Source organism: Athene cunicularia (genome assembly GCF_003259725.1).
Source record: "Athene cunicularia isolate RWA chromosome 11 unlocalized genomic scaffold, athCun1 chr11_part1, whole genome shotgun sequence".
Taxonomy (NCBI): Eukaryota; Metazoa; Chordata; class Aves; order Strigiformes; family Strigidae; genus Athene; species Athene cunicularia.
In genome coordinates, this window is record NW_020799113.1 from 9172589 (window position 1) to 9191222 (window position 18634).

Sequence of the window (18634 nt, forward strand, 5' to 3'; positions counted from 1 at the left end):
TAGCAACTAAACGAAAACACAGACGTTTGCTCAAATCCCATACCTAACGGTAAGGATATTTACCATGTGAAGATGCAATAGATCACTAAATCCCTCACCCCAAACTGCTATGTTAAGAAAAACATTAACATAACAGGCAAAGATAATTCCTCCCCAGCCACACAAGCCTGATACAAGCATTCCTAGAAGAAAAACACTTGCTATCCCAGCCTCTCTCCCTCTAAAAAACCCACATCTAATCAGCTCTCCCAGGAGTGGAAACACAGCTGGTCACTCACTCCTCCTCCAGTGGTATGGGGGAGAAAATCAGAGGAAAAAAAAAAAAAAAAGAGAAAGAGTAAAATTCACAGGTTGAGATAAAGACAGTTTAATACAACAGAAACAGAAGGGAAAATAGTAAGAGAATATACAAACCAATTAATGCACAATACAGTTGCTCACCACCTGCTGACCAATGCCCCAGAAATCCCCAAGCTGCCTGCAAGCAGTTGGTGCTAATTGCTGTAAGGGGCCTCAGACAAGAAGGCACCTAAGGACATAATTTTTGCAACTGTGATGGGTACATCCAGGGAAGGGCTGAGAAACCTACAGACACCTGTGGTAGTTGAAGATAAGAAAGCTGAAAAACTTTACAGAGCAATGAGCCAAGACAAGGCTATGTATGAAAAAAACCTCAGAGTTCATTGAAAGGACACTAAGACACGTCTTCAACAACCACTAGGGACCACCACAGACCCCCCGAAAACCCCCATGGAAGCCTCTCAGAGGCCTTTCCCCAAATTTTAGTATGCTTGCGCAACATTAACATATGTATTAGATCCTCTGAAAATAGACGTGTACTTCTCAGAAATTACAAAACTGTTCACTTCTTTTATTGTATATAATAAGCATGCTCTCATCTTTCAGCATGCACGTTAGGTGGAACAATCCCCCATGCATCCAGTGCTGCAGTAAAGAACACCTGCCTTCTAAAACTTCAAACTATCTTAGGGGGTTCTTTACAGACCGAATTTACAGTACCAAATCCACAATACCCGCCCCCCCCCGCAGTAATTCCTAACAAGCTGGTTAAACCAAACAGTAGGTAAAGGGTAAAGCCATAAAGCTCTTTACTTCTCAATTTTCCTCAAGCAGCACATATAAAAACTCCAAAGCTCACAACAAACCCCCACCAATAAACTTTTCCTCATACTCGAATAGGCTACAAGGAAAGCACAATAAAAGTTGAAAGACTTCAGAAACTATGTTTTTTGCTTTATTCCCTCTCCTACCCGAGTTCCTTCATAATCCACCTTCACTTCAGGATCTTCATCATAAAAACCACCCCCTCTAACCTTAGTCACGACCGCCAGCACGCAGTCAGAGCCCGCCACAAGCCTCCCACAGCTCTGCTCGGACACTTCCAGGACGAGGCACCACTCCCGCCCCACAGCCGCCCCCAGTGCGCAAGCGCGGTTCCGCCCAGTACGCATGCGTACGCGGGCCGCACACTCCAGTCAGGCGTTACGCTTACTGCGCAGGTGCCGTAGGGCCCGCAGGGGACGTCGGGCTGTTGGCGGGAACGAGGGAGCGCGTCATTGGAGCGGGATTAGAACACTGAAACGGCGCATTCTTAACACTTTTAAATGTGTTGTTGTGGCAAATAAGCCTTAAGTGAGAGTCTTGCCTCGCTGCGTTCCTGCCCCAGGCTCGGAGGGGCGAGGACTCGCAGTGCGGCACTGGTGGCCCCTCAGGCTGAGGGAAGGGGGCGGGCCGGAAGGCTGCGGAGCAGCTGGAAGGCCGCGGGGGGGGGGCTGTTCCTGTGGCAGTGTCTTCCCGAGGCAGGGTCTCATCCCGCGCTGTGAGCAGCCAAGGCTTCTACGACACGTGTTTTTCGCAGAGGCTGCAAAGTTTCAAGTGGAGTGTATTCTTTAAAGGTGTGTGATAATTCGGTAGATGGGGAGGAAGGGCACTTGGCGTTTCCCTATTGGAGTTCATCTATGCTTCTTCAAACCATTACATGTTAAAAATATACATTCCCACAGGGGACAACGGCTGTTGTAGATGTCCTATAGCATTTAGGCCTTTAAGAAAATGTTCACTCTCATATCTCAAGCTCTGTGGTAAAGCAGCTACTTTTTTTTTTCCCCCTTCTTTTTTAATTCACTTTGTTGTATACTACCCTTTGCAGTGAGGCTTTAAAAAAAAAAAAAAAAGTTTCAGGCCTGATTTAGTTTTGCACAAGGCTACATATAGTCAAGGTGCCAGCCCAAGAGAAGGGGCTGAAACATGCAACTGGCAAGTGGAGATGACCTCTTTGGGCAGAAGCCCATACTTAAGAGTGGCTCAATATTTTGAAAGTACAGCTTTAGTAATATTTTTAACTTAATATTAAAAGATATTTCGTGTATATATATTGGAAGCCATTTATGCTTGCATTTAATGATTGTCATAACTTTCTATGTAAAATAGTGTATTTTTGTTATTTTTTTTTGTCGTTTGGCCTTCAAGCTCCCCCTACTGGATCATTTTGTGGAAAAAATAGGAAACAAAGATGAAGAGGCAGACTGTACACTTAGGATATGGATTTAGTGTTGAAGTAATGGTTTTTGGCACACAGCAAAACTTGTACTAGAATTAAAGTCATAATATAAAACAGCACACAGGTGTGTAAAAAAATTCTGTAAGAATCTAAGATGTGTCTAGGTTACTGAATAATTTATTCTCTGAAAATATTTTCTAATAGCTATTTTCTACCACAAAAGTAGATTGGCAGAACAACCATAAAGTACCGAACAATTAAAAAATCATGAAGGAAGCTCTCTAGCAACTATGAAAGACTATACTGCAAAATCAAAACCGTTGCAGATAATACAATTTCTTCATTTTTTGTGTTTTCTTACATCTATTGTTTTGTATATTTGAATTTAGAATCTCGAGGGTTATGAGCCAGATGAATAGTAAATTGAAGACCTGAATTTTAGGAGAGTGAACTTTTAGTTAAGGAACTAGTGGATGTGAGCCCCTTGGAAACTGCCCTCGGTGATAAAGGAGCAGAAGAGATCAGGCAGCTCTTTAAGGATGTTTTTCTTGAAGTACAAAAGCTCATGATTTCCATGTGGAAGAAATCAGACAAGGAAGGCAGGAGACCAGCATAGCTGAGTAAGGCCCTTCTGGTCAAACTGAAATGCAAGAGAGAAGTGCATAGGCACTGGAAGCAGGAATGTGTATCCAAAGGGAAGGAGATAGGGATGGTAGATGAGTGTATAGGAATGGGATCAGGAGGGCTAAGGCACAGCTGGAGCTGAATTTGGCAAGGGACGTGAAGAATAATAAGAGCTGCAACGGGTATATTGGTCAGAAAAGGAGGACTTGAGAAAGTGTATGTCCCCCACCCCTCTGATAAATTAGATGGGAGATCTTAGTGACAACCCATGTAGAGAAGGCTGGAGGTACTTGACAATTTTTTTGCCTCAGTTTTCACTCAGTCACTTTTCCCACATCTCTCCCTTGAGCCTCAAGGTAGGGACTGAGGGAAGAAAGTCTCTTTTGTTGTAGAAGACCAAGTTCAAGACCATCTGAGGAATCTGAACATAGACTTCGTGAGATGCATCCCAGGGTCCTGAGATAACTGCACGTGCAATTGCTGTCCACTGTATTTGAAAAGTCATGGCAGTCACACAAAGTCCCCAGCAACTGGAGAAAGACATTTTAAAAATTTAAAAAAGAGTGAAAAGGAGAACTGTGGGGACTACAGACCAGTCAGCCTCACCTCTGTGCTTCATGTAACATATCCTCCTGGAAGCCATGTTGAGGCATGTGAGACAGCCCACATGGTGTCACTGAGGGCAAATAGTGTGTGACTAAATTAGTGGCCTTCTATGACTGTGTGACTACATCAGTTGTTGCCTAATGATGCTTAACGACCTGGCTCAGGGAAAAGCAACACAGCGGCCAACCCCAGGCCGCTCGGTCCATCTGCACACAGACATCAATGTGATGGATGGCAAATGGTGTTTATTATTGTATAACACCACTTTTTATACCCTGGGTTTATGACGTCACATCCGTCTGCCTATGTTTTATCTTCCCGTACAACACGATATCTTCTGAGCACCAGACCCTAACTCCCACACCCAACTAATACATCTTTATCAATGCTGTATCTTGTTAGATTTGTGTATTGTCTCATTGTAACGTGTAAAACAACCTAGCAATGTTGACTTATGATGACTTATTTTGCCCATTATGAATAAATAACTAAATAATTTTGAAGTCAAGATATTTTTTACTATAGACTCCACAAATACGACCATAGCACGCCTTTCCCTCTTGTCTTCCTAGTACTACAGTGACCAGCGTTAGTCTCAAAAAGCTAAAAATTATGTGAGACAGCAATACAGGGTACTTACTTTGCTTCCTCCACTCTCCATTTTAGTCTTCCTGTTGTCTTCATGTTCAGAAGAGTTAGCCCAGAATATTCTGAAGGAGAAACTATACTGCATAATATACACTATACATAATATACTGCTTCACATGATCCATGTTTAGCAGAGGTTTACAAATTTCAGCAAGGTCGACAAAACCAAGAACAGTCTGAGCATGTTCAGAGGGAAAGACATGTGATTTTTTCCAATCCAAATAAATGCTACAAACCAGTTTAATGAAAATATTGCATAAGATTTTAATTGAAATACAGAACAAAAGCTGGAACGAAGCTTTCTGAACAACTTTACTGGCTAATCTCAAGTCATCATTCATTCTTCTTCAAGAGCAAAAAGAATGTGTATCACTGCTTCATTTACTCCACTTATTGCACAAAAAGATGAAACCAACCAAACAAATCCGAAACAAAAAAGCAAGAAGCAATCCTGCCTCTGAAGTTCTTAAATCTCAGACGTATTTAGTAAAGTAGTTGAAAAGCAAAATGTGATAAGTTAAAATATGGAAGTGGGTGTTTCCAAGGTAGTACATTATTCCCTGCAGTTGTTGGTATCTTTTTGGAGCTAAACAATGTATTTTTCTATTTTTTAAATTGCTAACAACTTGAAGATAAAAATGATCATGAATAAAAAGAATGTTGAGAATACACTCAGTCTGATACAGATAAATTAGACAAAGTCATCTATCTTTGAGAATAGTAAATTTTGAATAGGTTACCATTAGTGGAAAGAGTTTAGGTACATCAAATATAAACACTAACTTTATAATAATTTGTATTATATTTATATAATAATTAAAGTGATTATTGGCTAATGAATATACATATGCACTGGTTTTCCCCAAAATGGAAGAGAATAGACTGGGAGATGTCAGCAGATACAGAACAGGAGATTTCATTCATTCCTAGACACACATTACAGGTGTCTAATGGATAACTTTGGGAAGCATAGTGAAAGAATTCAACTCAAAATGTACTTGTTCAGAACATTATATATATACTTACATCTGCAGTGAGAAAAGGACCTGTGTAGCCCAACAGACCAATGTTGCAGCATATTCAATTGGTATGTAAGCAGAATAAGGCGGTAATGGCTCAGTATAATTACCTTCAAATTGCATTTAAGTTAATCAGTAATTAAATTGATGGTTATGTTAATTTTTCAGTAGCCTCTGAACATCGTAACTCACATAACTGTTTCAAAGACTCAAAGAATTAGGTACACATAAATCTCAAATGGCACACAGAAAACAATTTGGCAAGACAAAGGAATATTTTCCTGACTATTTGGCAATGGTTAGAAAGGACCAAACCCACACTGACTATGTATGTAATTAAAAATATTCTAGCTTTGAACAAAAAATATTATAATCTGCTATTGTAACCTGCCCAATCAGAATTTATCATCAATGGATTCATATGTTTATATTTTGGTTGAATATTAACATAGACAGCAAGATTGTTGATGTTCTTTGTTACTATCCTGTGAAATACACTACCCTCTTTCATGATATCTTCAACCTTCTTATCTGTTGACATGATTATTTTCTTTTCTCCTGTATAATCTGGATCTTCTGGATATAACTCATCTCCTGAGGGCAGAAAAAAGTTTGAGTTATACATTGCCTACCTTATTTTTCAGCCTTTTGATTGAGTGACACTAGCAATTTTTCAGTATTTACCAGGACATGAAACTCAGTGGGAATGCATTTCACAATACAAAAGTAAATTGCCTCTAAATATCTTTCGATTTGAAGATATAGCCATAAATATCTGTCAGTGGCACTGCATCACACATTCAAGGTGTTGATTTGAATGTTCCCATGTTCCTGATAATACTAACATGGTATAATCACAGCCTGCTCAGATATCAGCATATATAGTAGGTGGAGAACAAAAACACTTTTCCAAATGTATAAAGATAGGCTACAGTAGGACTAAGAATAGAAACTGCTATTTTGTTCTATTAGAAAAAAACAGTGTTTTGCCATATAAATGCATGTTACTCTTGTGCAAGAGTGCTAATATACCACAAATACAGACATTTGAGAGGTCAGTTGTGACAAGGAGAAAGCATAACAAAAAGCAAACTAAAGAAGCAGATATAATAAATAGTACATGCAGCTTTTCTTAAAGAGAAGGTGAAAATGTACATGATTATGAAATGAAGGACTTATGTAGGAGAAAAAGCAGGAGGAAAATGAATTAGTGTATCTTTTTAGATGACTGTCCTATCACTACAGTTGTGAAGACTGATGCTGCAGCTGTACTTGATCCACTTGCCCTTACAAACAATTAACTGAAGTAATGAGAATTCTCACTGAAAAGGACTAAATAGGAGGAGTTCTAATACCTCCTTCAGATTAAAAAAAAATAAGCAGAAATGCTAGAATTTCTTCATAAATAAACATATGAATAGGAAACATATGAGATTATGAGTAAATGCAGAAATAGCTATGCTGTCTGTCTGGGTATCTTGTCTCTGTCAATAGTTATTATCAACTGTATCAAAGAAGGAAGCCAAACAGTAGAAAATGCATGCAGTAACTTAAAAGAATATTTTCCTTACACTTAGAGAGGGTTTATGTCATGTGGCTTGAGTACATAGCAATTCCCAAGATTTTATACATTTAGTAGAACCTTCATCTGTTTTCTTACCTGGCAGTAGATGAATGTAGCCATCGGAAGCAGTTAACACCACAGGCATCCATTGTTCACATCCCTCTAGAGCTCGATCAGAGCTGAACTTGTGTAACTCATGGAGTGAAGAGAAGTTGCACAGCCTACACAATTCATAGAATTGAGGTGGGGCAAACCATATTTCTTGAGACTTGAAGTGTTCAATGGCTTCTGCAGGTGATGACCACTGTAGGATGAAAACAGACCTTGAAATAATAGTTTAATCAGCAGGTAGAAAGTATCAGTAACTTTAAAAGCCATGAGCAAGGAAGTTTTTACAGAGGAAGAACTTGCAACAGTCCGTGTTTTCCAAACACAATAAAACCCATGCATAAACTATACCAAAATAACAACAAAGAAATTTTTAAAAATTGAAAAACATTATCTATAAAATTACTCTTTTTCCTATAAAGTAAGTTTTTATTTTACACAGACATGCCAAGTTTGGCTAAAAGTCAGCTGAAACCAACAGAAAACCTTAAACTCAATGTGATCTCAGAGGCTGCTACTGATGCTTCAAGAATTAAAAGTACCTCTGAACATCTGCTTGTTTTCAGAGCACGAACACCCAGCTATTCATGCTTAAACATTGCATCTTTAAACTACTGGTTATCTTCATTTCATCTCACATGTTGAATTTGGTAATATAAATGGGTGCATAAGTGTTTGCAGTAGATTTATGCTGTTACTAAAATTGTAAGAAACATGAACTCTTTTGATGATAAGATCTCAGGCACTTTTAAACTTCTGTAGGAAGATCTGTCCAAAAAAACCCAACATTGAAACATCAGTAATATCAAAATTGTGAGGTAAACTTTCACAGAACTGTCTGGTTTGTCATCTACTTCTAAATTGCTTTCAAACTTTTCAGAATTCTAGAAAAAGGTCAGGTGGGACGGAGGCCTGTCAGGAGCGGTCAGTAATGCCTCAGGCCCGATAAGCCCTAAGCCGGTAAGTAGTGTCCTCAAAGGGCAGAAGCTTAAGGAAATACACAGGGCTTACAGGCACAGGGCGAATGGCTGAGAGAAACAAGGCGGTGGCTTTCAGCTTACTTGAAAAACCATGGCTTGAAGCAGCTTGCTCTTCCTGAGGCTTCATTCATAGCACTGAGAGTGCTTACAGCATAACAAGATGTCAGCTGAATAGCTACCTTGGACCCCGAAGTCTTACCGAGAGTACTGCTGAAGGGGCTGTGCTTACAGGAACCAGCACAGGGTCAGGAACCAAGGACTCGAATTTGTAACCGTAATACTGCTGACCTGCCAGCTGGCCTCTGAGTAATCTTATCTCAATTCCACATCAAGGCATGGTGATAACAAAAATTCATTTTAGGTCTTTAATTAAACACGTCATACTCAAAGTTGTTTGAAATTGTTTTAGTATATTTCAAAGGGGAGGGGTATGTATAATTATTATTAATTTTTATTACAGAACTCTTTCATTTTGAGGCTTTTAGGTACCTTGTTACCTAAAAAAAAACCTCTTCAGGCAAGAGAGCAAAACTCTGGAAAAGTCCTTTGTACAGACATTTCACTTTAGGAAGCATTTTCTTTTATTTTGTTCATTTAATATTTGAATTTGATTCCTCAATTTAATCATAGGTTGTTTTTTTGAATTTGTAAGGCGTTCACAAAGAAGAAAGCTGATGACACAGGTTGAGAAATTTTTAAAGAATGTTATTTGCATGTAATATGGAGAATCCTCCTCCTGTTCATGATCCCTCTCTTGCTAGATTCCATTTGGCAAATACCCACACACCTGCACATGCCTCTGACAACTTCTCCATTTTATTTTTCTATTTGAGCAGGTACTTAATGCCTATGAAATGTGGCTCAGGGTAACTGAGGCAATTAAACCAGTGGGATGCTGGAATATGTCAGTTGACAAAACCAACAAGTCAGTCAAGGTCTACACAGCTGGGCTGTAAGTTCATCCTGAGGCTAGGCAGCAGTCAGCAGAATAGGTCAGCCAGCCAACTGATGATATGAAAACAGGCAGAACACCAGCTGTGGTATAGCCAGACAAGATACTAGTCTGCCCTCCCCTTCCTTTCCTTCCTCATGACCAAATATACAAGCAAACCCAGGATATCTTGTAACTCTAGCCTCCTTTTTCATACTAATTTAATCGTTATTGCTCATCAATGATTACCATCTAAGGCAATGGAAGCACAAGGTGCACTAATGTGCCTGTTTCCTAATAGAAGGCATTTTGAACCTGAAGTCATGATGATCACCTCATATTTGTTTGCCTTTTGCATTTAGTATAGTTACCTATTTTACTGTGTTAAGTATACCTCTTATTAGGAATATGCTTTGTCTAAAAGCTGCTTACTGCTGGAACTATTGAGGTTTTTCAAGATTTAATGTCCAGTGGACTTGATGACTCATCAAAACGATTTAGGGTCCATTATGTCAGATCACTACAACATAAAGGTATTTTAAGTAGAAAATACTTGTGTACCAGTAATGAACTGCGTAACTTTCAAGTCAGTTGTAATACCAGCACATTTATGAAACTGGCTTACTATGGCAAAAATGCAGTGTCTGATATCCCTGGAATGTTATTTCAGAACATCTTTAGGAAAATCTGCTAATAGAGAATAGTGCAGATTATATTGTTATCTTAAGTTTCTAAATGACATGGGTTTATTTATTTATTTATTTACTTACCTAGTGCAGTTTAAAGTCTCTCAAGGGCTAGTATGTAAAGCAGGAATATCCTGGAAAGCAATTCCTCTGGTTTCACTGGTATCCACTGGTATTAAATGTAGCAGATCTAATTTCATAGTCATTCTTGCATGGGGCGTGGAAATAAAGTGTGTGGCTGGCATGTTTGCTGCTGTTTGCAATCTCAAACACATACAGACTCTTGGTAAAGAAATAGTTGTGTGATGTAGAATTGTTCATGACTGTTCTCAGTACTGAAGCAGTCCTTTGGGACCAGAGGCAGCCAAGTGCAAGTTAGGGTAAATATTATTCTCTACTTCAGTAGCTGCATTTTTTCCACACAATCCAGGGGTGTGTAAGGCACCTCTTCCCCCTAAGGAGGGTGACATTCCTTAACCAAGGGTCAGGATATTCACCCTATTGATGACAATTTTTAAACTTCCTTTCAGTATTGTCTTACAAAGATTAGTTCAATATCCATTCACGACAGAGCTGAAGTCATCTCATGCAAAATTCCAGGAGCATAATGAGCATACGATTCCTTAATTGACCCAGTTATCAGGACTGGAGGTGGCAGGAGGTTCCAAGGATGAACACTCAAACTCTGTCAGCAAAGATCAAGGATGCAAAGGGATGTTCTACCCCCTTCCAGTTGCCTACCAAGAAAGGTAAAAGCTAAGCTCTGTGAGATAGCTGGAGCTAGCTCAAATGGTTATAGAAATGCCTTAAAGTCAAACTAGGTGTAAGGCTATCTATAAAGCATGTTTAATTTCTTCATCTCCAACTTAGATGACTTATTTTTCCAATATATTCTGCTAAAATCCTTATTTTGTGTTTGTACTTAAAATCTGTATAGTGTTATGAATGATTTCAGAAAGAATGGAAAATCTGAGAAAATCTATTACTCAGGATTGCCAATCCTAAACTAAGCATGGTAGTTTATTCCATTACTGTAGTCTAAGTGTTCCAGCACAAGGACATCCTACATTCTACTGGGCTCTGGCACTAGGCTTCAAGGGCCCTTATGTAGGCTGAGAGTAGAGGAGGCTTTAATTTGGATAAAAGTCTCTTAGCAAGAATTAGCTATAGGTGTGACAGTAAGATAGAGAAAGCTGGAAAGTCAGAGGTCCCCTCCAGGTTTAAATTATTTAAGACAAAATATTTTTGCTAAAAACTTAAGAATTTGACTGCCTTTCTTGCTGCTTGTGTTCCAGAACATTCAATTGTTAACCTAATGGACCCCAAATACTTCTGTATTTCAGGATGTTTTCAAAAACAGGTTGTGCTGTATTGAAAAATAAACCCTTCTGAAATGATGCAAAAGTTATGTCCAATGAAACACTAAGATTATTGCACTGATAATAATTCTGTGTGGGATCATATTTCAGCAATCTGGAGGTTACTTCAACTTTTTTCTCTTCAGTTACTGCTTCTGGGAAAAAGAAAACATTAGTTTGTCTAAAGAAAAAAAGATTCAGGTCACTAGATACATAGAAATTATTGTAAAACTAGCTTTCTGGGGTTTTATTGTGTGATTAGAATACTTCGCAATAGAATGATTTCCTTTTTGTTGGTATCATTGCATAAATTATTTTGTATGTACAGATAAGTGCAGATCGCATCACTGTAATAATGAATTTCAGATGAAAAACAAGGTCCACCATTAATTCACAATTTAATTTGGCTTACATGATATCCTGAGTTGGAGATTATTATACTAAGTCAGTTCTTGGTTTAATTTGTATGCATCTGGTAAAAGCTTTGTCCCCATGCAGATGTAGTGTCTACTATGTCAAAGTGTTACAACTTCAAGTCAGAAAATGAAGAGATTTCACTGAGCATTTCTACTACTTCTTAAACTGGCTTATTTCAGAATGACATTCTAAAGCTTTTAGATTGTTTAGCTCATATAGTATCAATGGCAGACTCAGCAGATAATATAAAAAGTAAATATATTATTCACTATAATTTTCCAAGTATTGTCCAAAACGTGAATAAATGTCAAATCTAGGAAATGCAGCTTTATAATCATAGCACCATTATATAGATTGACTAAAAATAATAATTAAAAATATAGCTACCTTCATACAAAACAATACTTCAACAAAGCAAAGCAGATCAGAAAACTAGGTTACAGATAGTATTAACAACAGGAAATGTTCTACTTCCAACAGACACATAATGGATTACATGTTTTATGCAAACTGAAATTTTTGGTTCTAATTCTGCAGGTTTTAATTACATGAATAGTTTTCACACATAATTTCTCACTAACCTGAGTAGTGATGGCTTATGTGAATAACAATTCACACCACTCCCTCTAGGACCCAGAACTCAAATGTGTATTTATATATAAAGTTACACATGCAATTAGCATATTAGATTAAGTTGCTAAGAGAGTATCATGTTTGGTGTGTCAGGTACTCCTCAGTCATTTTATATGGTATAAATAGTTAAATATTTTCTTTTGTCTTCTTTTCTTATTTCTGCCTTTCTCACTTGTTTTTCCCCAAGGTTTATGCTATTTATATATAGATTCTTGAAGATCATACAGAGGAATCGCATTTGAATTTTTAAATATTTTTTTCTCAATACAATTATACATAGCTGTATGACCTGACATTTACTGTTCTGACAAAAACCCCATGTTTTTTGAAGGCAGTGTAATTCCTTATGCTGTGACACATCAATGAGTTCAGCTGTACATCTTCTTTGAACATTTCTGTACAATAGACACACTTGACTGATAATAGACTTCCATGATTATTTTAATGCGTAGTGAAAAACTGATCAAAATAACAGACCACATTTATACTATGATTGTAACTTCCATTTCTGTGCACTTGAATTAGAACCAGCCTTTAGAAGATTTGTTACTTTAATTAGGTGGAGATGTTACTAGTATCTGATAAATAATGTCACGCAATACAGTGTAAATAAAAGAAAACACACAGTTCAGTTAAAACAAAACCCACCTGACCCTGTGGAGGCTCAAAAGTCAATCCTGACACTTAGGAAAACCACAGTAGAAATTCTGACAAAATTACTGGAACTGAGCAAGAAAAGTAATTGCTTGTGCTAACTAGCCGCTGTGGGTGACAGATTTTCGAAGGTGCTGTGATTTTATTTGTATTTGCCTACGTGGCTTCTAGTCACAGTGCTTCCAGCAGGAAATGCTCGTGGCTTGGCTGTGTGAGAAGATGTAGAAGAGCCTTCATGCTGGTTAGATGCCACGTGACTTTTCACCTTTCCACAGGTTTAATTAGTGGTAGCTGATTAAGCTACATTTCCAACTGCATCACAGTACTGCAGCAGCAAGCTGTCAGGATGGATGAGAGAATCCAGGCTTCTGGGACCACCTGCTTCCAATAGAAAGTCTTAGTAGTGTGTAACAGAGAGAGAAAAGGGCTGTCTTGTAAAATTGGTATGAACATGTAGCAAGTCAAAATATTTTTACGCTTACTCTGTACTGAGTTAATCAGAGAATGGGTAGTCAGTTCCACTCAGGGATATTTTATATTCTTTGTCCTACTGGATACAGGATAATGCCTTCTTATAGAGAAGCTATAGTATAAGGTTGTGATGCTATTATATTCAACAAAAACCATAACATACTTTGCTAACATAAGATGAAGACATATTTACTACATCCATCCATCTCCTTCCTTTTCTTGCCCTTCTCTCAACACATGCAGGTAATTTTATATGAAAGATACACTTTTCTAATCCCACTTTTATTGTATGCTTACCATAGCAAATGCTGTTCACGTGTAGACTACTATTTTGTCCAGATCTCTTCCTGCATTAAAAGACTTACATAATCGTATTGAGAGAAAGCACTTAGAGATCTGTAATCCACTGGTCTTACTGAATGACTTTTTACATAATGAAAATCTGTGAAGGGTAAATATGTTGACTAGGAGTTCCATTAGCACTTAAATATAAGGTATTTCTGGAAAATGTACATAAACAACACAAACCTTGTAAGAGAAGGAAAAGAAAGCCCATAACCAGTCCTTTCAGACTACAAACAATAAGCACATGTTTAATTTTTAATCCAAAAGCTAATGGTATCAGTCCATTTAGTCCATTTTTATATAATTGCATTCATGTAAAAAAAAATTCATATTACATGAATTCTGAAACTAATTTTATTTCATATTCATAATGCTGATGTTTGATGTTACATTGTTTGCAACTTGAGAATCACTTTAAATATGGTTCTGTGTTCATTTTGTTAGTAAACTAAAAAGCAGTGTAGAGGGTCTTTATGGTGATAGACTGGAAGTCCTGGAATAAAATCACAAATTGCTGCATTTAACAGACTCGGTTCTGATAGTTAGATGCAATTGTTGATCGTTGTTGCTATCAATACCACAGAACCAAATTTCTCACTTTGTAGGTTGTGTATATATTTTGCTAAAGTAAATGCAAGCTTAGTGGGCTGGAAGGGGGCAGAGTTTGGATCCTAACACAGTGAGGATCTAATACATTAGTCTAGTCCAACACGTTCTCTGGTTTTCAGTTGCCTGAGCCAATGGTTCTGTATGTTATGCAACAACAATGAACAAGCAGTGCTGAATGCAACGTCATCCCTGTTACTTAAATATTATTGTAGTTGTTGCCTCAGGCAGAGATTTCTTGACTTTTCAGGCAGCTGATTCCCTTGCAGTATAAATTAATATGTATCACTATATTCAACTTTGGGAGCTTGAGAAGGGTTCATTTATGTAAAGAAAACTGTAATGAGAGGGCTTAGCATGTTACTTTTATTCCTGTGGTTGAAATAGGAACTTTTTTGTTAGAAAAGCTTACTGACAAACTGTATTAATATTCTAGTTTTTGTTTGGTTTTAATTACTGCTGCAAGCCAACCCATAAGATATAAGAATGTACTTTAAGTTAAATAGTAACAAGTTTGAATTATTCAAAGTATAGAAAATACCCCCCATGCACAGGCAAAACCAGTATAATTCAAGTCAAGAATTAAGATTTTAGTATATAGCAAATTTAATGTGTATATCCTGTGAATAAAGACAAAAGAACTGAAGTAGAACATTGAAATTAAGGAATGACCTCCTTCTTTTGTACTGAAAACACAGCAACATTCTCATTCATTGATCAGCATGAGAGTATTTGCATTTTCATCATGCTATTTAGAGTATTTTAAAGTGCGACTTCCCATTTTTCACTTACAAAACTAGTATTTCCAGTTTCCTTCCCGTTGCATTCCAGTGATGGAAAAAACCAAACAGTGCAAATCTACAACAACTCTTTATTTCTAATTTAAAAGAAGCATCAGTACTTTTAGGCAGTGGTGGTTTCATCTGGTTTTGCTTTTGTGCACTGTTGTGCCTGAACTCTCTCACATTGAGTGTACCCTTGTATCGAGCGTAGGAGGTTAATGGCAGGAACATTATCCATTTAGATGGCGCCAATCCTCTGTTAGAATTCTACTTAATCTCTTAATTTCAGATAGCCTAAATATAAGATGATACAGATTTTTAGGAGCAAACCAAGAATGAATAAATCTGCAGCCAGCTTTGATTTAAGATCTGAAAATACATTATTTTTCCATGGTCCAGTCCTTTAAATTCTAATTGTATGCATATTCATAATGAAGCAAGACTTACATAATTATAGGCTACTTATAGGAATTGAGTCCTGTATCCAAAAATCTAAACTACAAAAATGTAACAGACTGAAAATTTACAGTTTGCCAACTCACTGAGGCTTGTTTTGAAGATGAGATTACATATTCTTAAAAATTCTATACAACTAACTGTGCATAAACAGTGTACCCGCTTCAGGATACCAAGATACAAGATAATGTAGGTGTTGCCATTTACTTATCCACCAGAACCCATGCTTGCATTACTTGGGTTTTCAGAACATGTGGTTAAACAATCTGATTTCAAAAGGAACATGGAGTTTTCAAGAAGCACAGAATAGAGTCCAACGTCTTATCCACGTTCCTGTGAACTACATAAAAGGAGAGTGCAAAGGGTAGAAATACCCACATTTTCCTGTAGCTTTTGATGTATTTTCCATAAAGATGTTGACTCGGTATGACTGTGAAGGAGATCTTCTCATATCAATCAACACACAGCAATTACACCTTGTCTAGGCAGACTGAAACAGTAGCACCCATAAATACAGGCTTGACTTTGTTAGAACGCTGCTGGGGATCTCTACGAACCTAAGTTAACTACGTATGAAACAGCCTACACAATGAGTCCAATACAATAGAAAGGAGTATGGAGTCCTCTTATAAAACTGAATTCCCACGAGAAGGGAGCTAGACTGGATCAATATGCAGAACTCACATTATCCTTCAACATAATGATAGTCTATAGCTTTTAATTCAGGCCTCCACTTACTATTTTTACTCATAAACATTATTTTTCTCACCTACAAGTGACCAGATTCAAATTTGTCGACAGTTTTTCTTCTCAAGTCCAGTTTTCTTGATTTTTAAAGAATAAATTTTGCTGCAGTTTTTCAAAGTATGTTTAATTTTTAACTCAAAAATATTAGCTGTTTATGAGTGTTGTCACCATAATTTTAACAAGCATGAAGACTGTTATAACTTCACAAAACATGTCCGATTGTTACTTTTTGATGTGTCCATAATAATCAGTGCAGAAGAATAATAACTTACTAAAACTCCAAAATTACAGGGTCTTTATATTTGCTGTGGAGTGCCTCTTACACTGAGGGCACTATAAAGTATGTATCAAGCATTCTTGAATGGATAGCGTGTGTTCGCAGCAACGGAAGACATTTTCATAAATTACTTAATACCATAATACATAGGTCCTTTTACAACACATCATAGAGCTTCTCTGCAATGTTAGTGTCTGTTTTACATTTAAATGTTGACATTTTTATAGGGAAGCACTGGAAATTTTTATGCTGCTCTTGCATTTACCTCCAAAAAAATGCAGTTTACCAAATTGGACCAATCCTACAGGCTTCCCATTTCCCAAATGATTAATCAGACATGAATGAGATAGGAAACTGAGACACATTTTTACCTCTGTCTGGGTTTCTGCAAAGAATTTAGGAGCCTGCAGGAAATGTAACTGTACATATACTGGCATCGATCCTGGCCTATCAACACGAGAGGGAATCTCTGTGGGTTACTAGAAAAGTCTGCTTTAACTCAACATCATTTTTGTTTCCCAAAATCTATCTTCAAAAATTACTGCTTCTACTGTGGGTAGATTCATTGCTCTTATTTTCATAGTTAATTGTGAAGTGCAAACTGTTTGCTTCTACAGAAAGAAAAATTTGAGCCAGTGGCAAGGATTAGCCTTTCTGCAGAGGAAGATGAAATTGTGGTAAATGTGTATTTGAACCATGAGGCTTGCTGCTATTTTTCTGAATATGCAACTCTCCTTTTCTCCCTGGATTTTGAAAGCCATTACTCATTTATGTGTGCTCTGTCAACCCATGCAACTGGGTTCTGTACAATCCAGCCTAAATCAGCAAACAGTATTTGGTATCAAACACTGCTTGTTCTGTTTCCTCCATCCTCCTCCTCACCTCCCCCCTCCGCAGCTATTAATTTATCTAAAATAGAGGTCGTTTACATTATTTTATTGGGGTTTTAATCCTTCCTCTTCTCCTCCACTGAAATAATATTTTATGTATTTGATGAAGAAAATAAAAAGGTATTCTATGCAGTCGGACAAAACACCAGTGTTAGCCTCCAAATTTGTGTTACTTTCAAATACTGTAAACAGTGACCAGCAGCAAACAGCAGAGCCTATTCGAGAACAAAAAAATACAGGCTTCTGAGAATAGTGATCTATTAATAGCAGACAAATCCCTGTTACAGCCAGTAGTGATAATACCCTGATACTCCATAGTTAACTGTTACAAGTCCAGCAAATGGAGACATCCTATTCTGCAGGCTGATTCGCATCTCTCTTCTTCAAAAAGCAAGAAAAAACAAATTGTGCATTTTAGGATACTGAGAGGCAAAAGTTTTCCTTTGATTTTTCAGGTGCTAGGTTTAAATTCTCAGCTCATCCAGGTGACCCGTTTTGAAATTTAAAGTGTGAAACACTCCAAAGACAGACCGGAGAGGGATTGCTCTTGTCAGAGTCTGCACCACCCTAAGAGAGTTTTACCACACACACTGCCAGGACAATAGCGATAATGAGCACAGCGGTGAAAATAATCCCAGCTAGAACCTTGCTGATATCGCAGAAAGACTTATTTTCCTCCACAGAGATCATGCCAATAGAAGAAGCGCCCACGCTAATGGTGGATTTTAGTTCAGCCCCCGGGTCCTGCTTAGCCTCCACCGTCCACTGGGGGACATTGACCTTCATTTCCATCTCGTACATCATCTCTCCTACCTGGTTGATTTCGTTCTCGAGGTCTTTCAAATCCACCACGTCTATGTTGTGGTCAGCCTCGTATTTCATGTTCTGGACGCTCATCGCCCTGGCGGCCACGCCGGAGGTTCCCCCGCTCATGCCTGTCTGGATCAGGTGCTTTTTGGGGACGTTTAGCGGGAACTCGTGGCCCAGCTCCAGGGCCCTCCTCATGTCGATCTCCAGGATCTCCAAGCACGTGGAGAAAATCACCCATAGCCTCTCGAACTCGGCTTTGTCTTCCTTACTCACGGTTTTATCCTTCAGGACCGTGGTGAGCTTGTTCCTGTTGGCCACCGCTAGCTCCTGAGCTTTCTGCCGGGTTTTCTTGAGCTCCTCCCGCAGGTTCTGCGAGTCCGAGGTGCCGCCGATGGTCAGCACCATGTGCCGGTAGCAGGCGGTCACCTTGTTGAGCGCGTCCAGCAGCGCCTTGCACTCCTCCTTCACCATGATCCCGGCGGCGGTGCGGGGCCTGTCTCT

The 18634-nt window shown here is 38.2% G+C and overlaps 4 protein-coding genes and 1 long non-coding RNA gene across 7 annotated transcripts in view; 1 reads left to right on the top strand and 4 right to left on the bottom strand.

Annotated features, from left to right (window-relative positions):
- Positions 1-4527, bottom strand: part of TDRD12 (tudor domain containing 12) — a 39507-nt gene extending 34980 nt beyond the window's left edge. The window contains exon 1 of one of the 2 annotated variants that reach the window (XM_026856575.1): positions 4392-4527. In XM_026856575.1, the coding sequence (XP_026712376.1) occupies positions 4392-4435 (44 nt within the window). In that variant the 5' untranslated portion in view covers positions 4436-4527. Of the gene's footprint in view, positions 1-1334; positions 1425-4391 lie in introns of those variants that run through there. The other variant, XM_026856576.1, reaches the window with a different exon arrangement.
- A 111-nt stretch (positions 4528-4638) lies between these two features.
- On the bottom strand, positions 4639-8810 carry NUDT19 (nudix hydrolase 19). Its single transcript, XM_026856589.1, has 3 exons — positions 8152-8810; positions 7079-7286; positions 4639-6012 (listed from the first exon to the last, which is right to left on the bottom strand). The coding sequence occupies exons 1-3, from the start codon at positions 8161-8163 to the stop codon at positions 5786-5788; spliced, it is 447 nt and encodes a 148-aa protein (XP_026712390.1). The 5' UTR covers positions 8164-8810; the 3' UTR covers positions 4639-5785.
- The window catches only part of ANKRD27 (ankyrin repeat domain 27), a 57858-nt gene continuing 47207 nt past the window's right edge, over positions 7984-18634 (top strand). For both annotated transcript variants that reach the window (XM_026856577.1, XM_026856579.1), the window contains exon 1: positions 7984-8050. The gene's annotated coding sequence lies outside the window, so the exon portion shown is untranslated. The remainder of the gene's footprint in view (positions 8051-18634) is intronic.
- LOC113484294 overlaps positions 13957-18634 on the bottom strand; it is a 23212-nt gene continuing 18534 nt past the window's right edge. The window contains exon 3 of the long non-coding RNA XR_003399200.1: positions 13957-15793. This is a non-coding gene — a long non-coding RNA (uncharacterized LOC113484294). The remainder of the gene's footprint in view (positions 15794-18634) is intronic.
- On the bottom strand, positions 14570-18623 carry RGS9BP (regulator of G protein signaling 9 binding protein). The gene has a single exon (XM_026856587.1). It carries the CDS (start codon positions 18602-18604, stop codon positions 17891-17893), a length of 714 nt encoding a protein of 237 aa, XP_026712388.1. The 5' UTR covers positions 18605-18623; the 3' UTR covers positions 14570-17890.